Source organism: Haliaeetus albicilla, chromosome 10 (genome assembly GCF_947461875.1).
Source record: "Haliaeetus albicilla chromosome 10, bHalAlb1.1, whole genome shotgun sequence".
NCBI lineage: Eukaryota > Metazoa > Chordata > Aves > Accipitriformes > Accipitridae > Haliaeetus > Haliaeetus albicilla.
The window spans coordinates 7,307,198-7,329,067 of NC_091492.1; the positions used below are offsets into that span (position 1 = coordinate 7,307,198).

A 21,870-nucleotide genomic window follows, 5' to 3' on the forward strand; every position below is an offset into this window, starting at 1 on the left:
AATAGCGAGACATCTCAACAGCAGCTAATTTATTGTATGACTTTACTTATCTCATGATGAATAATTCCCCAGTTAGATTTCCATTTTAAAGTATCTATGGATTTTCTTACTGTCTCTCTTAGTTAAATCTTTCTTACATTAACGTCATAAAATGCCTCTAATGGCCTACTTGAGAACAGACTTGACTTTACTAGGATTTATGGATGTAAATTTGAGATAAAAATTACCCTTCCCAAGCCAACACCAACAGATAACACAGCAATACAAGTAGTTTTGCTCCACAGCAGTAGCCAATAGTCTCAATCCTGATCTCCCTTGTATCAGCAATAATCTGAGGCACTGAAGAAAACGAAGTCGCTTTTAAGTTACCATCCTGAATAAATTCTGTCCCACTCTCTCTTCAGTCAGTTGGTAAATGTATTTAAGCAGCTTGTACTGAAGAGGCAGGGCAATCATCCCAAAACAATGACCAGTGAAACCAGCAGTCCTTTCACTGACTTCCATGGCCTATGGATGAGGCCCTAAACCACAGAAATCAGAATACCAGAAGGGATTCTATCCTAATTAGAATGATCTCATTGACACTCAGACAAACCATTGTTCAACAGGAATAGTATCAAGCTAAGTCTGTCTAATAATTTCTGAACACTGCTATCTTGAATATTATTCAACAATCAACTAGACATCACTTAACATACACTATGTGATAGACAAATGGGAATCTAATAACTTTCTCTAACCCCTGTATTACTGCCACTTGAAACACTGTAAAATGCAAAATCTCACTGCAATTACAATATTCTCTAATCAGTACATTCTCCTAAATTCAAGCTGCACTCCTGCAGAAAGTATTAAGAAACAAATGCTGTTCAAGGAACCATATGAGGCTTTTAGAACAATGAAATCTTTTTTAGACAGTTCGGAGACCTATTAAAACAGACACAAAACCTTTCTCTGGCTGTTCTCACAAGCACTAGAACATAAAACCCTCAATTTTGGGGTTATCATGCAAGGAAGTGGTCCTGTAGCAGCCAGACTTAAGCAGCAAAGGGGAAATACTGTAAATATAACTCATTGTCTCCTAAGATTGCAAAGATGCTTTTCAGTTCTGATACACAGATGGCTATTGCAACAGATACAGGACTGAATAAGTATTTGTACTGTAATACAGTTTTGGAAGAAAACCAGGTGTCTTCCATGTTGTCTTTAGAGAATCTGCATTAATTTGTGAATTGATATTTGCACAAAGAAGGAATACATGGAAACAGATGAAGAGTGAATAAAGCAAGATGAAGGGGTATGTTGGGGATATGCCTTTCATATATAGATCAAAACTTTTATGAATGTGATGATACATTCAAGTACTTAAACATTTGGAAAGGTGTCCCATGGTTAGACTCCTCTGAGATTTCTTCCTTAAAATGTTTTCATTCTGAATGTCACTTACTGGATTCAGGCTCATCTCTATGGCAGAATTACTAGTCAGAGGAAAAATGGATTCTCCCGTGAGCCTCTGGAGAGGGTGATATTCTTCCATGGAAAACTATTCAATCATTCATTTTCAAATGGATGCAGGGAGTCCACCTTTCTGCCACTCTCTAGTTAAACATATTTATTCTCAATGCTCTTATGGGTCAGGAAATTTCCTCAGGAAACATCAACGGTAAAAATTAGTCATACCGGTTTAGTCTCTAATGAAGACTACTGAGAATGGTCAAATGGAAGTGGACATTTGGAGAAAATGAGGCTTACTCAATAGGAAATGAAAAGCAATCAAATATCAAACTCTGAAGGGGGGAAGATGTTAGAGCTAGGGAGTTAAAAAAAGAAACCTCCCAAAACAGAACAAAAATACATACCAACCCTTCTTCAGTCTGGTTCCATTTAGTGCTCAATTATGACACATTTTTCTGTGTATCATATTAACTTGAGAGTCAGCCCTAAGTTATTTTTATACCCACAAAAACATATCCCCCAAATGATAATGCCCTGAATGAGTAATATTTCAGTAATACTTTGCAATCGATTAAGGACACCTCCAGCACTGTTATATCCCTGAAGATACTAGCCAAACATTTCCTTTGTAAATTACCAGATAGCTCATGGAAAGTGAGCAGGCGTGATAAATGAGCTGTAGTTTTCTAGACTGTGCTTTTCAACAGATGTATTTACACATTTCACAATCTACCGGTAGGGATGGTGCATGTTACTGCCAAATGTTAGATGTAATGTTATCAAACAGAAGTCTCCCAACAAATTCCCATCATGTTGACTATTAAGATCAGCCTACCATGTGTAATTTTTCATGTTATGTCCTCAATCAAGATTTTTTTTTAAGCTATTGTTACTATTTTAAATTATCTTTTTCTTACTCACCAATACATGAAAAGTATGTATTTACACGAACAAAGAAACTGCAGAATGCCTATCTAGAGACTTGTGCCACTTAAATTTTTTAAATACTTTGTAAGCTTATTTAATAATTAAGTAAAAAGCCCCACATCAAAAAACTAAATCTGATCACATTTCTACTTTACACTGTTCTTCAAAGGGCTCTCCCTTTCAGACAACAGCAGAGGATTTTGTCTTGCCCTAGCCAGCTGCTCTTTATCGCAACATCTGATTTCCCTTAAGCAGTTCGATGGTGAAAATTAGCCACTCCCATGCCACTGACTGGTAAAACCCTGAGGTATTAGTGAGTTGCTATCAGTAACAGTGTGGCCTCAGGTAGACATTTTAGAGAAACAGGAGGAGATTCCTGGGGAAATTGTCATTCCTCTCTTTTTTGCTGGAGAGGAACAAATGGAGCCCATATCGTGCTGGACCGTTTGCACCTGCTGTACCCCATAAAGTGGCATGTTGGGGTACACTGGGGCAGATGTAGTGATAGCATAAAAAGACAGGTAGGTCCCACATTAGCACAGCCTAAGGCAGTACCTGCCTTGTCATATAACCTGGCCCAGGCACGTACAAGCCCCAGTGAACATGCAATGCATCTTGCTCCAAGAACTGCCATAGGCTGTGGAGTCCCACCATGCAACCCAAGATATCTTACCTGTGTCCATGACTATGGTGGTGCTATAAGGCGACCTGAATAATGAACAACGTGCTGGGCTCAAAACCCTGCCCATAGGGCGTCCAAAATCTTAATAAAATACAATATGATTAATGTATTAAGTCTGATGGTTACCATTTCCTCGTGGATGCATGGTCATACCAGCTAATGTGTTCAGACAGACAGAATTTTGTCGCAGCACCTTCTGAATAGCAACCGTACAATGATACAACCACAATCCATGTTCAGCAGAGCTCTTACAGATCATGCACCTTAAGTGATGTGTCAGGCTCAGTGCACTTCACAAACACGTAAAACACAAATATTAATCTGGCGGTACTACTATAATCATGCTGTTTCTTTATATGTTAATGTCTGTTCACTCCTCCAAAAACACATATGTTCATTTATCAGCATCTTAAGTATAAAGGTCTCAGAAACAGTGCTCTGGTCAAGGGGCTTATAATTGCCCAGGCTATGATCAGATTAGTTTCTTTACATGTCTTTAAGGACAGCTGAGCAATTAGAAGGAAAAAAAGAACCAAAAACCCCACACTCCACAAATATAACTTAGATTAAAAGTGATTTCTGATTTGACTACCTGTGATACATTTTCAGTAACTTCCTGAAAATCTCCAAGCTTCCAAGGTGTGCTAGCACAATCAAGCTTCAGTTTCAGTGTTATATTTATTAGATCTTTTCCTCAGAATAGATTTTAAGTTGTTTTCAATTATAATGTCTGCACTTCACGCTGCACTTGCTAGTCACATTGCATGCACTTACGAAACAGAAACAATTTTCTAAGATTGAAAAACCACATTCATTATTAGTATTTTCAAGAACTTTGCACAGAGCATTTGAAACTCCAGAAATATTTATGAGAGAAATGAGTGAATAATTCTGGATCATGGGGTTTCTGAACAGCAGGGGCTCTGGAGACAACTTGTGCACAAACTAAAAAGCAGAATACATTAATAACTAGAAAACATATTTAAATCTAATTTTGCATCTAGAAGTGCATATATTGCAGAAATTTCAAAATGGGGAAAGAAATTTTGCTCCTACCTCTTCCAAAGCCCATAATGAATCAACCACAGGCTTGATCTTCTTACTGCTGTATAGATTTAGGAGTTTGTCCATCACACCCTTGATCAGGCCACCTCGATTCTGTTTGAAAAGTAGATTCAACAGGGAAAATCCAGCAATGACTTTGTTTTCCTCATACAGCTTGATAGGATTTACTTTCTCAACCTGCCACCACTGGAAAGCAATAAACAACAGCAGGATTAGAAAAACATTTTTCAAGAAATGTACAGGAAAAGTTCACAAGAAAAATGTCTGGCCACGTGTGATACACGACTCATCTGTCAGAACTGAAGCAACAGCCAAGAGCAGCAGTAAGGATTTTATTTAAGGAAGAGGCAAAAAAGTATACAGCTGACTGACATGTGGAAATAAAACACAGACTTCTGTTGCATGAGATTAGGGTGTTAGAAGCATGGCGAACAGGTCTGGCTTTAGGACATGGGTCTAGAAGTAAGGAATTTGGACCTCCCTCCTTACTTCTGCTACCCTTCTTTGTTATCTCAAGAGAGCCATGCAAGCTTCCCAAACGTTCGCAAGCAACTCTTGACTATTACTCTTCTTTCAGAAACATGAAAACCATGCACTGCTTATCAGTTTCCATCTACTATCCACCCATTATGTCTGTGATATTTAGGCAACCCTCATAATATCTAATGAAATTCTTTTATTTCATTTAGCCCAAGAGCATCCTTGAGACCGAGACCCCACTTCCTAGCAAGTTTTATTTGAATGGGTCAATTTTTAATTAAAATTTTCATACAATTTTGATTAATTTTGCAGTATAATTACATAAAGAAACTAGTTATACTTTTATACAAAATTTGACATACTATTTTTTTATTAATTCTATTTATTTATATTTATTCAGTCAAATACCAGTACTGTCTGAGAAACATTTCAGTTAAAATTGATTTTGTTGGGCCAACCTACCCTACAAATTATACACATCTGGATATGTTTATATTAACAGTAAAAAGGCTGCATAGTAAAGATTATCTTGTTTTAGTTCACAAACACATGACAATAACAAAGATTGTGCCACTGCAACCATTACGAAAACGTAGGAGGCAAAGAACAGCTTCTTGCTACAGTCTTTGATTTATCTTGTTTTCAACTACATAGAGACTTCTGAAGCTAATTTCTCCTGGGAAAGGGTTGCTGCTGGAAGCTGTAAATGAGCTCTGGGCAGAAAGATCATATGACAGATCTTCAGTCAAGGCTTCTCCCTCTGTTTTTCTTGTCTGAAGGCATCACTTTCACTCCTGGTTAACTTATTTATCGCTAGCAGTTTGTTTGATCTATTTGTCCCCTTTTCAGTCACTAGGATTTCTGAGCAGATTTTTGTTGTAGTAAGCTGAAGAAAAAAATTTTAACATTTGACTTTTGGATTTGTTGACATCATCAATTAGGAAACAAATGCAACATCATCTCTTCGATATCACTTTGAATGAACACAGAGAACCGAAAAATGCATTTCTGTGTGGAACTAACTTCTGAAAAGCTGGAAATGACTGGACACAAGCCTCATCTTAAGAGATAGATCTCCTTTAATTCACCACACTGTCCTGACTGTTTTCAGATATGAGAAACCTACAGGGTACAATTATCTACACCCATGGATATGATATTCTGCCATAAGTAAAGAAATAATGCAGTCTAACTTTAAACTTAGCTGCATCAGAGATATATGTCTGATAGCCAACAATTTAAATGTACACTGCACACAGATCCGATTCCTGTCTAGCTGGTGTATCAGAAGAAAACACATCAGACCACACTGCAGTCAGAAAAAACGTTCTCTTTAGCAATATCAGAAGCAACAACTTAGTGGAGATAAGTAAGAATGATAAAGATGAAAATGCTACAGAAAAGACTGAAGTTAGAGGAAAGAGCAGAATCACAGTACTGGGACACTTACTGATTTCGCAAAACTGAAGAAGCTTTTTGTCTCTCCAGTAACCATGTTAGATGAACCTGTAAAAGATGAGTACATTCACACACAACTTATTACATGCTGACAAGCAGACCATTTATTATATATAAAATAATTTCCACGATTCATATTTAAGAAAAAAAATTCCCCTACGTTTAAAAGGGACTAGCAGACATCCTTATACTTTGGGAATAAATAACAAAGGGACAAGGTGACTGAGCCCTACAAGTTTATAGGTATTCTGAGATGACAAAAATAATCTATCAAATCTTCCAGGAACAGTGCTACTAGGCACCTTGACACCAAAACTCTTCTATAGCTCTTCTTCTCTGCAGTAAAATGCCATTTATCTCCGACACACTTACTTAGCAGCAATCACCACACAGGTGTCCTTTCTCTGTATCTGTAAGGACACATTTATCTGACCACTACATGTGTGAACATACATACATTATACACTACAACCTGTTAACAAATGTAATGACAATTCACTGGCAGGGACTTCATTACAAACAGGCAACCAGCTTGGCTTCTACAGTCCAAGCAGATATCCAAGTGACAACCCATTTGTTATTGCCACCCTGCTAGCTAGGCAAAAGTCCAAGGAAGCTGGTATGCTCATCCATGATGCCACTGCACCTTCCACTGCAATACAGATATATTCTTCATTTCAGAAGTTTAGCAATCCCTTCAGCTGTCCTCCTACAGAAGCTTGGCCTGCTTTATCAACATACAACATGGCAACATGGCAGAACTTCAAGACAGACATGTTTACTCAGTATGTGGAGCAGTCCATGTACATGAATGGAAATTTTTGAACAGAAGCCTGGGCTTGAATTCCTCAAAGTCATGTCAAATAAAAACAATAGCATTCTTCCTGAAATCTTCCTCCAAGCTTCCCTCCCCCAAGAACTATATTACAGTTTCCTTGGCCACACTGTGATTCCTATGGTGTGTAGAATGAGATCCAAGCCTTCTCCTACACTTCTCCTGTATCACCCAATAATGTTTAACAATCTGAAAACTATGCTCATTTCACTTTTGGATTTTTTTTTTATTTTTTCTTTTTAAGAGTTTCTTTGTATTACCTATTGTTTCTCAATAATTTAGTCCATGCTCAGCTTCGCTAAAATCCTTGATTGGAAACAGTCAAGTTGAGAAAGTATAACATGGCGGCCTCCAGTTCTGGAAGGAGCAGCATGGGTGATTTTATGAGATTTTAAGCTTTAGTTTTGAAATATGTACCTGGCTTTTTTCCACTCACCATATAAAATGTAAGTCCCAAGTGGTTTGAGAAGACTGAGGCCTTTCCCAGTATTTTCTCCACAAAGACAGTCCAAAACAATATCTACTCCATCTGTCGAGATTCTGAAAAGCAAGAAAGAAATCTCACTTCGAAATAAGATCCACAGGACTGGTCAGCCAGCATGATACAGGCTGATTGTTAACATAATACTAACACATTCCACGTACTTTAGAAAGGACTCTAAGCCTGAGGCTTTGACTACGTGAAAACCTTCTCCTCATCAAACTCAAACATCAAACTCATTCAGTGCTGGAATGTGAGTTTGTTGGGCTAGCCAACCCACACCTTTCAGGCTTAGAAGACTGGGAAACCATCTTGTTCCCCCTTCTTGAGGGCTTTCACTAAAATTATATTACCAAAAACAGTTGATAAAAGTTCTTTCTGAGTGAATGAAAGTGTCAGAGAACATTTTTCTGGGTCAGTGAATTTCATGGAGAATGTCATGTGAATTTTTGTTATTCACAGCTTATATTCTTTTTCTAAATTTGTAAGGAAACAGATCTTCCTATCCTAGCTCTTCTCAGATAAAATTACGTCCTTGTAAAGTTATTTAGTCTTCTGTTTCAGACTTTGTATCAACTAGGCATCAGCAGAGTGAAATCAAGCATAAAGAGAAGTCACCAAGAGCTAGAAATCCAGCTCTAAAGATACAATCAGGCCATATTATAGAAAGCAGAAAGTATACTGTTTCAATAAATAGTTTGCATATTTATAATTTTCCAATAAATAGCTTTATGAATGCAATGTCAATATGATCTGAAGAAGAAAAAAAATACACCCAGATGCCCTGATACATAGTTCTTTTTTTTCTGGCAAAACACCAGCCTGCAAAATCATATCACTGGTTTGATCTAAGTCTAATATCCTACCTCCTAACCAAGTAAACAGCCCAAGCAGTAGTAAATTCTTGATTAATACTCTCAAACAATTATGCAAATAACTGGTACAGACACTACAAGAAACTTGCAACCTGAAGATTATCAAAGGTTTAAGGGGCAGTCAATAGCATCTAATTCCCAGGAGCATCAGTTAGCTCCTGATGACCATGCCTTCTGCAGTGGTATAACTGCAATGGGCAGTCAGGAAAGAGGTAAAGCTTTATGGCTTGTAATGCATCTTTCTGTTTCCTCACAAAACAAAGGTGATACTCAGGCATCCACTGGTTACAAACAGCAACAAAATTGGACAACTTTACTCTTTGGTACTGCTGCCGTATGTGGGATAATAAATTGTTAATATTCAGGCCACTGGATGAGCTTTCACTGTAAATGAATAATGACTTTGCAATCAAACAGCTTCTCGTGGCTTCCACGGTTGAACTGATTGCTTATCCCCTAGGAACGTTTCCACATTCGTATCACCACTGGGTTTTTGGTTTGGGGTTGGGTTGGTTTTGGGGTTTTTTTTTTGTCATTGTTGTTCATTTTTTCTTCATTGTTTGGGGCTTTGAGTTGGGTTTTTTTGTTTGTTTGGGGTTTTTTTGACTGCTCCCTGATGAAAGCTCTTCCCTGGAATACCCCAGTCACCTGCAATAAAGCAGGTTCCCACCACTATCCTTTCTCAACCCTGTGCCCACCCTTTCCTGCTCACAAACTCTCAAGAAATGAAGAGCCTTCCCCTTCCCTTAGGGCTCCCCCTGACCCCGTGTGCAGCAGGCAAATGCAGACTAGACGTCTTCCCTGCTGGCCAGCCAAACATTTTAAGCAGAACATAGTATACAGCTAATGTACAGCAAACCAATTACACTGTTCCCCCCACTGCCTCTTTCAAAAGACAATTTGTCTTTACAGCATTCTCAGAATCCCCACTGTACTTTCTTTTTTTTTTTTCAATGCAAAGTGAAAATACACAGATCTGAGCAACAAACCAGAGTATTGGCATATTCTACAGGGTACCAATTCTGACTTTTAATCAGGACTATCAATTGTGCTAATACTACACACCTCTATATCAGGAAAGAAGCACAAACTAGCTTGTTGCATCTACATTTTATCTTTTGTACCCACTGGTTCTCTGCCTCATTGGTCTGTTGCAAGGTGAAAAAGTATGTGAAAATGCAGGATCACCAAAAGGGGTTTTAACATACTTAACAGAGCAGAACTCCACCCCTTCGTAACCAGGTCTCCTTTTGATTTCAGTAGTTAGTGTGTTACACAGAATCAGGGGTGGTGTCAGGGAACTGTCTCAAAAAAGAACTGTTCTGATGAAGGGCAGAAGCAGCCGTTATCTGCAATCATAAAGTTATCAGAAGTTAAAGGGGCTTTATTCCTTTTTTTAAGCACTGATTTCTGTTGTATCTGCTCCCATATCACATATCCACTTAGACCAGATCCTCTGCTGCCCGTGCCAAGTGTTAGGATTAAGGTTGGTGCTGAACTCGGATTAATGTTTTCAAGTGTTCTTTCTTGCTGAATCAATGTTTGTAGAGTGGAGATTGCCAGAATTCAGTCTTCACCCCACTACAGCAATTTTCCGGGGGCAGCAAAACACTTAGATATGTATACTTCCCCAAGAGAAAGGCTATCAAAGGGCTGAAGAAATGTGCTGCAATTCTGAGCTGTAAGAAAATGGCAGGGGTGTTATCTGCTGGACAAGCCCTATCTTTTTTAGTGAAACTTCCCATATAGAAAAATTTTCCTTTGATAGAAAATGTCCTTTGTGATGGATCATTTCAAATGATCTCTTAAACTCTTGGGAGCGCTCCAGAAACAGTAGCAAGACACCCTGCTTTCTGCTCCAACACCAGTCTGGATTGCTAACAGCTCAGACCAAAGTCTGCTATATACTGAAGGCCCTCTTTGAGGGCTAGTAACCCTCGTACCAAGAGACCTTCTGAGACTTTGCATGTCACTGAGGAATGCACAACTTTGACAGGAAGCCTGTCAACTGTACTACCTTGGGGTGCCCCTTTGAGAAATTTCTTGTTTTATGCCCAGCTACATAATCTAGTATTTTGACAAATACAAGATGAAGGGAAAACATTATTCTTATCTGACTAGTAAAAATCAAAAAAAAACATTTTTTACTAAGATTTTCTTATCAATTCTAACATTTTGCCGCCTGTATCAACATCAATATCTAAACCCAGCAAACTGGAAAGCAAAGTATTTGAAAGCATGTAAATAGAAACACACATGATGACTTCAAAAGGCAAGAGGATGATTCTAATCTGAATGCAAACAAACAAAATCTAAGGATCTGAAATTAAAACAGACATTACGTGCTCCAATATCAATCCCTGGCAGAGGATAAAAACCCAGGCAGACAGAAACACACCAGAGAACTCCAAAACCTGCATAACTTAGAGCCACTGAAAATATCTTATTTGGTGCATTACAGTGAGCTGCTACATATGCAGATAATAGCCAAGTAAGTACATCCTTCTGTTAAGACCTTTATTCTTTTTCACTTGGTTTACTTGGCTTGCAACAGATGTCCAAGTATGAACATGGACTAACAAAGCTTATGTTGCTTAAAGAAATAAGGAGATGCTTGCTATCTTGTCCCTTGTAGTGGACAGATGGAATATCTGGAATAAACGACAGTTCCCAAACTCACAAATATAATCTCTTGCCACAAATATGATCAGTCCAGTGTCTTTCATAGTATTTTGCCAGATACTATACTTATAGTATACCCTTACTCGGGAATATAGGAGGAAGACAGATACCCTTACTCAGGAAAATAAAAGATTACCTTTTTACTTCTTGAACATAGTCTGCATTTCTGTCAAACAGGTGAGTTACTGAGTCTTTGATTGCTTCATGTTTGAAAGATGAAGCTGTTCCAAAAACAGTAACATTGGGAATAGTTGAACAGAGCTGAGCAACAGCTTGACCCTGCAAACACATTATTATGTTAGTTCACCGACATGGAAATTGGTTGACAGACTTTGCAGCTGCCAATTCACTCATGACACAGCAAAATCCAAGACCAAACATGTGCAAGGACTTCCCAAACTAATTTCTTGCCAGTGCAATGCAGTTCAGCCACAGGAAAAAAATACACTTAATCAAAAGGATATTCTGAAGACAAAGCAACTGCAGGGATAAAAGTAATTTAATGTATCTAAAATTGTATTGGGAAAGCGTTCTTCTTGATCTTTTAACAATGGCAGTGTAATTTAAGGGAAACAACATTAATTTACAAGGACCACCAAAAATGATTACTCAAAGAGTGCTAGAAAAATATTTCTCATTTGCTACTTGCATCCTACGTGCATTTCCTCCAGAGTCCCTTGAGTAATGTCAGCAGTCCTCTCTGCACTTCCTACCTCCAAACAGTGTTGACTGCTTCTGCACGCGATTCAAATCCTCTCTGCTCATGGGGAAGGTCTTGCAGCACCTGATGCCAGAACAGAATTTCTGGCAGAAAATGTGAAAGTACTTAGCTCCTCCGGTGCTCAGATACAGCTTTTTGCTGTCCTAGTACAGAAGGTCTAGTGTAGTCAGTCCCAGGACTGTAGTCTACCATTCCTAAGCGATCACATTTTCTTGTGGTTTCAGTGGGACACAGCAAGTTGGTATAACAAATACTGCATAGTTAAGCAAATCTGGTTTACCTCTTATAAATAAAAATAATTATCACTGATTATTCAAAATGCAGGAATAGCCTTGAGTCACACTAACAGGTCTGCTTAGGCCAGTGCCCCAACCTCAAAACTTATCAACAGCAAAGGGGATAAAATGGCCTAGAGCATGTATAAGAAAGTCATTCTCCTAGTATATCCCTCCTGGGTCTGGGCAGGAACCCAGTGGAGTCAATGAAATGTTATGTCAGTGTTTAGGTAGGACTTGAGGGGTTAAGAGAATTTGTGCATTCAAATGTCTGTACTCCGACTTTCCAGCTTTGAGCCCCAGAAGGCTTTAACTTCTCTAAGTTTTAACCTCTAATTTCATGAGTCTGAGAGAAGGGAAGTACTGCGTAAATGCTGAGCCATCTAGATTTCAAAAAAGATCCTAACGGGTCATCTTTTTACAACCCTGGGTTTTGTTTTACTCTTAACACACTAACAAATGGAAGACAGACTTTTGGCAGCCACATCCTGCCTCTTGTTGTAACCACATTTCTCCACTGGAGCTAGCATGGTTACAGGGATATACCCAGAAGCAAGAAACAGCACTGTCATTCTGAAAATAGTGTCTGATGGAATTCACCAGATTCTTACTTACATTTACAGCCAAAAGATTGTCATTTGTAAACTGTATGCATGACCAGTAAAATCATCCATGGATAAACAAATTTCTGTTCATTCCAACCAGAAACCCTGATCATTAGTATGTAAATACCAGTAATCAGTGCTTGGGTTTTATTTACAGTAGAACAATTAGATAACCCTGCATACCCTCGGGGGTCTTGGCATCCTCACATATAATGCTGAATGTAATTGCTAGTGACAATCCTCTGAGCTGAACATCACAAGAGAGGACAGTATTATTATTTATATATGGTGGCATCCAGGAGTTTCAGGTTGGTTTCTTACTGGATTAGTAAAGTAAACAGCTACACAGCAAGGCACAGTTTACATGTACCTTTGGACAGGTACCAACAGACACAGAGAAGAGAGCAGAAGAAGGGATGCATTCTCATTCTTACTTTACAGACGAGAAATAGAATAGCACAGCAAATTGAACAACCTGTCCAACAACAGCTCAGAGAAACTTACAGCAGGACCCAGGTAGGAATGCTGATTCATGGCATGGTAATCCAATACCAAACATAACTGACCTTTTCTTTTTAGAATCGTCCACCATTTTCCTGGATTGGAATCCCTAATCTCTTAGAAATCATAGGAAAATCCATTCCTGAGGGGTCTCATCTCAAGATGTAATGTTTTGGGGGGCAGAAGACATTTCACTCTTCTCATACTTTACTTCTTTATTACTTACCATCTCATTCTGAAGCCCAGGTTTTAGCCTCCACAAATATTGTAACATAAAATTACAAGACAAAAATTAATCTGGATTTTGTATCTCCTTTTCTCAGTCATTTTCACTAGCAATCCTCTTTTCTCACTTTCTGTGTCTCCCAGAAAACCATCACCCACAGTGATTTAGGTAAGTCAGTATTTTATAATGTATGCTAGTTGAGTGAAATTCTGACATTATTGATCTATTCTCTAATTAGTTTTCTGCATTTTCAATCTAACTTGGGAAGGCACAGGATAATGAGTATCTCCTGAACCAAAACCACTGAATGTTTAAAAGGTCAAATATTAGAGTAGAAAATACGTGGATTTTTATTCTGCAGAAGATGATTAACATTTAACAAACTGACAGTCATATGAATAGAAGAAATGGACAAAAACCCCAGGATGTGCATACCCTATTTTCCTCCTGTCTCAAACTTGTTAGTACACCTCTCCCCCCCACCACAGAGATAAGCTTATCTAAAATCCCAGATCAGAATATTTTCCAGCTTTCTGTAGATATTTAAAGCCTAAAACTGACTCATATGACCAGTACTTTTTATAATTGGACAAACAACATCACTGAAGTATTTTGAGGCAATCCCACGAAACACTCTTCTACAGCTTTCTGAAGATCTTAATTTGAAGTTGACTTGTAGTTATTTTTGTGCAAAGTATTCTTAGTATTTGTATCTCAGAAATCTAGGAATAAAGGCTGATATTGGACTTTTCTGGCTTTTCCCACCAAAACAGGAGAATTGAACTCAACCTATGAACTCAAACATTTCACTAATTTCTGTGGAATTCGACTAAGCTCCAAAACACCACTGTGGCTATGCAAGTCACTCTTAAGTCTCTTTTCTAATCCGTCAAGTCATCTAGCTACCTCTGGATTAGTAGCTAGTGTTTAAAGGGCTATACGTGTTAATTGCAAGTGTGCGACGTTCAGAATGTCCACCCCTTCATCATAGGGGCACACGAGCCCTCTCTTGTCTTTTGGACGCCAAAGCCATTCCCCTCCTCAAAAATGCTTTGTGGTAGACAGAGACGAGGGCTTTCTGTCTCTTCCCTGCCCAGACAAAACCACATCATCTCTGCTACCAGCTTTCACTGTGGAGACCACATGGATATGAAAGCAGGCACCATGTTATCAGAAATAGTGTATGAACTCTGAAACCTTCCAAGAAGGTGTCTAATTAGGTAGGCATGATTTGAAAAATGAAAGTAAAACTCTCCACACACCTAATTTTTCATACACGATGCAAATTTCTTCATATAAGCACTGACTAGATTCTTGCTTCCTGAAGCCGGGAAAATTAATAAGTGGCAAAAAATAATTCTCACTTGGACAATTAATTTTACCTTTAACAGGACTTAGCAGTCTTTAAAAAAAAAAAAAAAAAATCAATTCCTTCCCTGCAGGGATAGACATGGTTACAAAATATTCCCTTAAAATGGAATTAATCTCCTCTAAAATATATATATTTTATATACTACTTATCATGCAGAACTCTACATGGTGAGTCCTCAAAGGAATGAATAACTTGGGTTAAAGCATTCTGTGGAAATGAAGCATGTCTCCTAATAATGGATTTGGCATAGAAGTCTTACGTCTCTTTAGCTTCAAAGTCTGTTTGATGGATTCCTTTTCAATGTATCCTGTCAATTTATAAAACCAGTATGTTGAACCTAATCTCCATATATGATTATTACAGAGTTTATTATAAATGGATATTCTTACAGTAGTTTTAGATCCAGTAAAAAGATTGAGATTTCTTTACATTCCTTTGCTTCAAAACCCAACTTTGAACCTGCAGGGCTGGAAACTTCTCATACTGAGATAATCACATAAAACCAGAAAAGTGTATTTTTTAAGAAGCAAAAATGAAATAGACTGTTCTGTGAATTTAAACAATTTCAAAGTGAAAAAAGTCATTAACATTTAAAACTCAATACAGAAAGCATGAATAGAAGAAAACTTACTAATCTAATTAGCTTATTAATACTAACACTGGATGAAATAAGGGGTGTAAGTTAGTGGATTTCCTAAAGAGTCTGACCAAATGGCACAGGCCAGATCTCAGTCTGATGTGCAAGCTGTGCACTGAATTACAGCAGTTATAGGTCAGTATACTTTCAAGAAACCATCTTTTTTGCTATTATGTAAACTGAGGCCAGCTTTATAGCAGGAAAGAACAAACCATCTAAAAGATACCACCCTGCAAAACTACATCTATTAGAACCAATAGCATTGTTGAAATCATTTCTATGATACATTTTTGCAGCCCGAAGGTGCTATGGCATTTTAAAAAAATTATTCAGACAATCTTGCACAAGAAACCTGTCTGGAAGCAAACGTGAAAAGAATCCACATTTCCAGAATGCTTTGATGCCACATAACCAGCTCTGAAGGTGGTATGAGGTACACAAACATAGTAAGAAAACTGCAAGAGAAGACATCTACTAATGTCCTGGCATTTCTCTGGTGTTAGGAGAAGTCAGATACACAACACTCCACCTCCTGAAGGTGTCATTTTTCCAGTTACAGCAGAGGAAATTGGAAACCAAACACTAAGGTGAACATTGCAGAGTGGACAAACTGAAACGTCATTCTTGAACAAGGGTAAGACAGCATCTGCTACACTCAGTGCACCGCAAGTAAGTTTTGGAGTAGAGGGAGGGGAACAGTCACCGGGAAATAATGATCTCTTTTACCCTCAAAATCTCTTCGTTTCTGCAACAATTAGCAGGGTGCATTTTTTCCTACTCCCTCACAAAACTGTGTGGCTGAGGCGTATCCAAAACTCAGAGCTGGCTCTCCATCTGGTATATACCCTCTTCAGTTTAGCGGAGCTGCGACAACATACCCCAGCCGAGACCCTTGCCCAGAGGATGCAAGCTCTACCTGAAAAGGTTGAACAGCCAAGGAAGAGTTAAGCGCTGCCCGTCTGTGACATGACTCTGCAGGGGATTCAGGGAAAGGACATGTCCTCTGCGAGAGGCAAAAAGAAAAGCCTTCAGAGACTGCAGCCTGCTTTGGTCAGGGAAACTGCTTTTTGTGTATGACTCGCCAGGCTTTCATGTTTGATTAACAGATTATGCTCTGAGGCAGTGTCTGGAAATGGACTCAGGCATGGCACTGGGACTCTCCGGAGCTGCTGAGGGAGCACAACCGTTGCTTTAGAGGCACTCAGTAGCACAGGGCAGCTCAGCATCCAGATACCCTGTCTAGCTCTAAGTGAGATAGCTTCGGTACTTAAAGCAGCCTAGACTTGGTTACACAGAGCTCTGCGTGAGCTGATTTATTCCCTTCCTTGGCTGCGGGAGATGAAATAAGAGGAAAGCACTTAATCAAATGCAGAACAGCTATGAACTGCTAATATAAAAATAGCAAGTGCAGTCCAGGGAGGTATCAGGTAAAGATTTCAGCAAAGTGGGAAGTATTAATGCCATTGTACAGTACGCTGGCCAGGACCATCAGAAGAGCGGAGTAAATTCTAATTATTCACATTCAAGAAGGACTGACTCAAACACAAGAGTGCTATTTACTGTGATACCAACCTGCTAGGTGCAGACAGACCTAAATTCAGTCTACCTATACAATGTTTAAAAGGATCAGGGATGCTGTAAGACTTATTTTAAAAGGCTCCCACTTTCATACCAGCTTACTGCTGCTTTGCTGCCAACAGCTCAGAGCCCAGGAAACGTGTATGTATCTGCCTGGATTACTGTCTGTTGGACGACCAAGGAAACAGACATCCGACCTTACAAAAAAAGGGGTATGAACAAACCTGCTTTCAGCCTGAAAAATACAGGCCAAGGAGAGATCTGATTCTGAGCTTGTTCTAGCCGTAAACACATATACATCCCACCAAAAAGATGTGAAAGAAGTGCCCCAAGAGGAAAGAATAGCTAATTTTAATTAATGGACAACACCAGCAGAAGAACAAAGATGCATTAACTGGCCACAAATAAAGTCTGGAAATTGAGAAAGATTTCTCACTGAGCAAGACAGTGCAGAGAGAATTTGAAGGGATAAACATATAGGTATTTTTTTAAGAAGAAATTTGATAATTCTCTTGAAAGGGTTCCTATATACTGCCTGTGATAGCAGGTGACTAGATTTACTAAGGAGTGCCAGTTCTTTGTCAGATAAAATATCACCACTTCAGTGATTCAGTTTGGAACACATCCTCAAATATTTGCAATTTATGCAGGGGAGACACAATAAAAAAAGAGTGTTCCTGCCAAGCAGTAACCAATCCTGCCAAGATGACCTAAATCTGTTGCCAAGTCAGATTTACCCTTCACATTCAAACATGAGAGCTGCATCTGTAACTTACTCTGCACTTCCTCTGCTGCTGAGCCTGAAAGGGAAGGTCAGATCCCAGCTTCAGGATAGCAATCGATGCTTCTGCATGAAAGGCAGCTTAATTTTAGCATCTCTAAGATTGAAATGCTAAAGAATTGGCTAATAATTCTGCCTTGCATCTGAGGGGCTAGGCTAAGTAATGAAATTGAAGTGTTTACACAATCTTGGTAAATAACCAAACTTTTGTGCTCTAAATATTCAGAATAGGAAGTACATAAAGAGTAAATGAATAAGCAAATGGGCACAATGGCTGTCTCTCACAAATCTAAATCCCTGATTAGAGATATTATAGAGACTGGATTTATTATAGCTAGAAGAGAAGAGCTGAAGGTTTTTTTGCCCCCTCCTTTTTTTTTATTTGGTTGGGGTTTTTTAATACAACAGTCCTGTATTTATACTAATTCAACTAATCCAGGATACAGTTTACAAGTTTACATTAGTAATTTTAAGAGCAACTTCATAATCTCATACAAGCTGGCACTGTGACTTGCACCAAATGCACTGATTTAAACAGTTTTCATGTTAAAGAACTAATTGCTTCATACAGCAGAGCAGTCCCAGCAGGGTGCATGCTCTGCTCAGTTTTCTCAGTGTATTTTTTTCAGTCGCCACATTGCTTCACTTGAAAAAAAGATGTGGGAGTCTATTTGTGAAGGGAGCTACTCTACCATTGTCTTACAGTCATTTCAAACATTAATTACAGCGTTTTACAGTTAAGATAGGCCAATATATGTCCTACAGTAAGTCATATGTTCTTGCAAACTCATATTTCTGAGCATTAATTTCTGTGTATGGATAACAGGAAGTTTTTGAAGTTCAGTGTTAGCTGACTTTCTCCTTATTTTAGGATCAGTTCAGAAGGACACTTAAACATTTCCATAGCTTTAAGCATTTAAACTCTATTTGTATTACACAATTATATCTTCTGTTAATTATTGAACTGCCCTGCTACTCAATATAATGGTTTAGCAGAAGTGTTAAGCATCCTGCCAAGCAGAGGCCTGAAAGGGAGCATATGACAATTGTTGTCCTTGATAGATCTTGGTCAGTAGCAGCTTGAGCAATGACAACAGAATGCTTTTCAAGGTATGAATTTCTCATCGAAGTCTGATTGAATCATGCAATGCAACTATGAGCCTGTACCAAGGCCCCTAAAATTTCTCCAGCCTACTTCACTGTCCAGGCTGAGAGTCTCAGTCTCTCTTAACTGCCCCTATCTCAAGAGGGAAAATGAGACAGGAAAACCAAAACAACCCCCAAAGCAGCCTCCTTACCAAACAATCGAAATCAACAAGCCAGCCATACGGAAAAAAAAAAAAAAGGCAAATACAATCTCTCCTTTCAAACCCCCCTTTCTAAGCACTGCAGCAGGTCCTCCTCTTCAGGTAGAGGGCTACAATACACCAACAGTGTCAGAAGCAGAGTTTGTGAGTGTCCACCTCTCTCCTCCTGGTTCAGAGAGACAAGGTGCTTCCCTACCATGAGATGTGTTTCCTACTGTGAACAGGGAAGATGGCATGATGCCCTGACCTTCTGGCTGAATGGGTGGCAGGGAAGGTACTCCTCTGGTACGTGGAACAGGATTCAAGTCTCTGTAAAAGGGAGACAGGTACGCTAGGCTTTTTTCAAGATGTTATCTTGGTACATTTCCTTTTTCTCTACATCATCTTCTGATGTCCCCTGGAACTTCTGGAAATAAGTAAACTGACTTATCTAAAGCATCCTGTCAGACATTAAAGGATACTGTCACATACTAATCATACCCCAGGCACAGATGGGAACACAATTGCTAAAGCTACCTCACTACCAAAAATATCTATAAACAAAAATAAGGCCACATAAATAAACTGAGGCAATAGGTAAGTAAAGGTACCAGAGAATTTTCCCTGCCTCAATTTATTGAAAAAGCTGCGGGATCCTCCTAAGAGGGAACCAGAACAAAGAACCTCACAAACGTTTCTGAAGCAACAAGTTCTTTTTCATAAACTGCCTGAAGCAGCTAAAATAATGATCTTGCATAATGAGAAAGGAACAATTACAAACTTCTAGTCCCACAGGGAGCCTATTGTCTCATTAAAGTGTTCTGGAATTTCTATGACATTTAGAAACAAACTGAACAGGTTTCCCACTTGCTGAAAGTGGGAATGGGCCTTCTATCTATTAAAGCAACAGCACAAAAAAGTATCTCTTCCCATAGCGATTTCAGTGCCAGTTTTCTGGTTTATTAACAAAGAACTTTGTGAGAATGACTTGTTCGACTGAGGCTGTTAAAAGTTTTCAAAGCACTAACAGACAGATTATTAGAGCAGTTTAAAGAGTAACGCAGACCCCTCTGAAATTTTTATGTCTAGTTAGCAGAAAAGAAAAAATTCCATGCATGTTCAGAGTGATATTTTACCTGTAAGACCTACGAAGCAATGGGAAGTCTCTCCTTTCCAATTCTAGCTATACATGCTCTTCCCTTACAAGGAACAACAGGCTGCATGAGGCACTCTCCCCTGTGACACAGCTATCAGCATCCTGCCTTGCAGGCCACCCAGCCCTGTCTCCCTCTTACGTACAGTCCCTCCTGGATCACACACAGACCTTTGTCAGTCGTGGGCCAACTTGGCTGCTCTTCCTGCATCTCTGGTCTTTCCCTTGGAAACTCTGTTCTATTTAACTACTTAGCAGGTGGCAGATCTGTTTTCTCCTTGCTCTCCTGGCAGCAAACAAGAACCCATCCTTCCTTTAGCTTCTCTCAGAGAAGGTCCACAAGCAGCCACAGCAGAGGACCAGTCAAAAGCAGCAAATTGAGCATCTGCACTAAGAGGAAGCCAGCAGCTCCCTGCAGGAACAGCCCAGCACAGAGGCTGGGCACTAGTGAAGAAGACTACGTGAGAGTTGGTAGAGCATTAACAGTACTTTAGAAAGGAACAACAGAGGCGAGTGAGGTTAGAAAGAGGGAGAAAGAAAGAAAGAAATTTAGCAAGTACACTTTATCTTAATAAGGAAGAGTTCATTTTCTCTAGATACATTCATATGTGCAGGGATTGCTTTGGGGCATTTTGCTAATTCTGCATACTTAGCTTGGGTCTGTATAGTGTCAGCTGGGCAAATGGCCTTAGAGCTAACACTGAGCCTTCAATTCCTGTAGAATATGCTGTCCCCCTGAATGTGTGGCCTCATGTTGCTTTAACAGTCCTAAATTCCACATGAAAGGATTTAATATTAAAAGAACAATAAAATCAGCCATAACGCTCTAGGTTGTACTGTGCCAAAGCATAATACGATTATAAATTCCGTTCGTTTACAGAAGTATTCCAAGAGGACCATTTACTGCAAGTAGGATTATCGTTACCTAAAAATACTTTGTAAAGGGAACTCATGAATTTATTCCTTTGATTACAGCCTTCTTTTATATGAGAACCTGAAAGAAGGTCTAAGGGCATAGAATTAGGGGTAAGGTGTTTGGGGCTGCCCACCAGACCTCAGTAGACAACAGAATATTAATTTAGCATAAATAAGGCATAACAGGAAAACAGAAGAGGTACTCCAATTTGAAAGGCTGAGCTCTGCTAATGTTCTTAGGTTGTGAAGCCTGTCTTATGGAAAAGGACTGCATAATTTCAAAAGTAAACAAACTCCCCTGTCAGTATCTTAATATTTTTGCACAAGCGTAAATATTTTCCGAAGGAGAGAGATTTTCCTATAAGATAGCTCAAGGAACTGGTAACACAAAATGCTGGTTTTTCATTTCATTGTGTGGCCTGGTATTCCACTGAATTCATCCTACTGTGGCTTTGCCTATGCAACACACCACCTCCTTATTAATGATCCAAACTACGACATGCAACAGCCACCACTGACTCAAATTCAGCATTTGTGTATTTTCCTCGGAGTTGGCATGATAATGCCTTTCATTGCTTTCAATCCCTCTAAGACAAAGGGGGAAGGAGAAAAAGAAGTCTTTCACAGAGAAAGCATCACACACACTCGCACATTGTATTTGCAGGAGTATTCCAAGAGGGCCATTTACTGCAAGGAGGATTACGGTTACCTACAAATACCTTGTGCAGGGAGTCAACTTATTTATTCCTTTTGTTACAGCCTTCTTTTACACAGAAAAAGTACAAGATGCCTAAGTTCAGGAATGCAGTGTTCGGGACAACACTTGCTCCTTGATCTCTGACAACCAGTTAGGGGTTTTGGGTAGAGTTTATTGTCAGAA

The 21,870-nt window shown here is 39.1% G+C and overlaps 1 protein-coding gene across 1 annotated transcript in view; it reads right to left on the reverse strand.

The window, feature by feature from the left end:
- VAT1L (vesicle amine transport 1 like) overlaps positions 1–21,870 on the reverse strand; it is a 63,812-nt gene that overhangs the window by 30,475 nt on the left and 11,467 nt on the right. Inside the window, exons 4-7 of the mRNA XM_069793406.1 lie at positions 11,077–11,219; positions 7,339–7,442; positions 6,060–6,115; positions 4,121–4,315 (exon numbers count right to left, since the gene is read on the reverse strand). Coding sequence (XP_069649507.1) covers positions 4,121–4,315; positions 6,060–6,115; positions 7,339–7,442; positions 11,077–11,219 — 498 coding nt within the window. The remainder of the gene's footprint in view (positions 1–4,120; positions 4,316–6,059; positions 6,116–7,338; positions 7,443–11,076; positions 11,220–21,870) is intronic.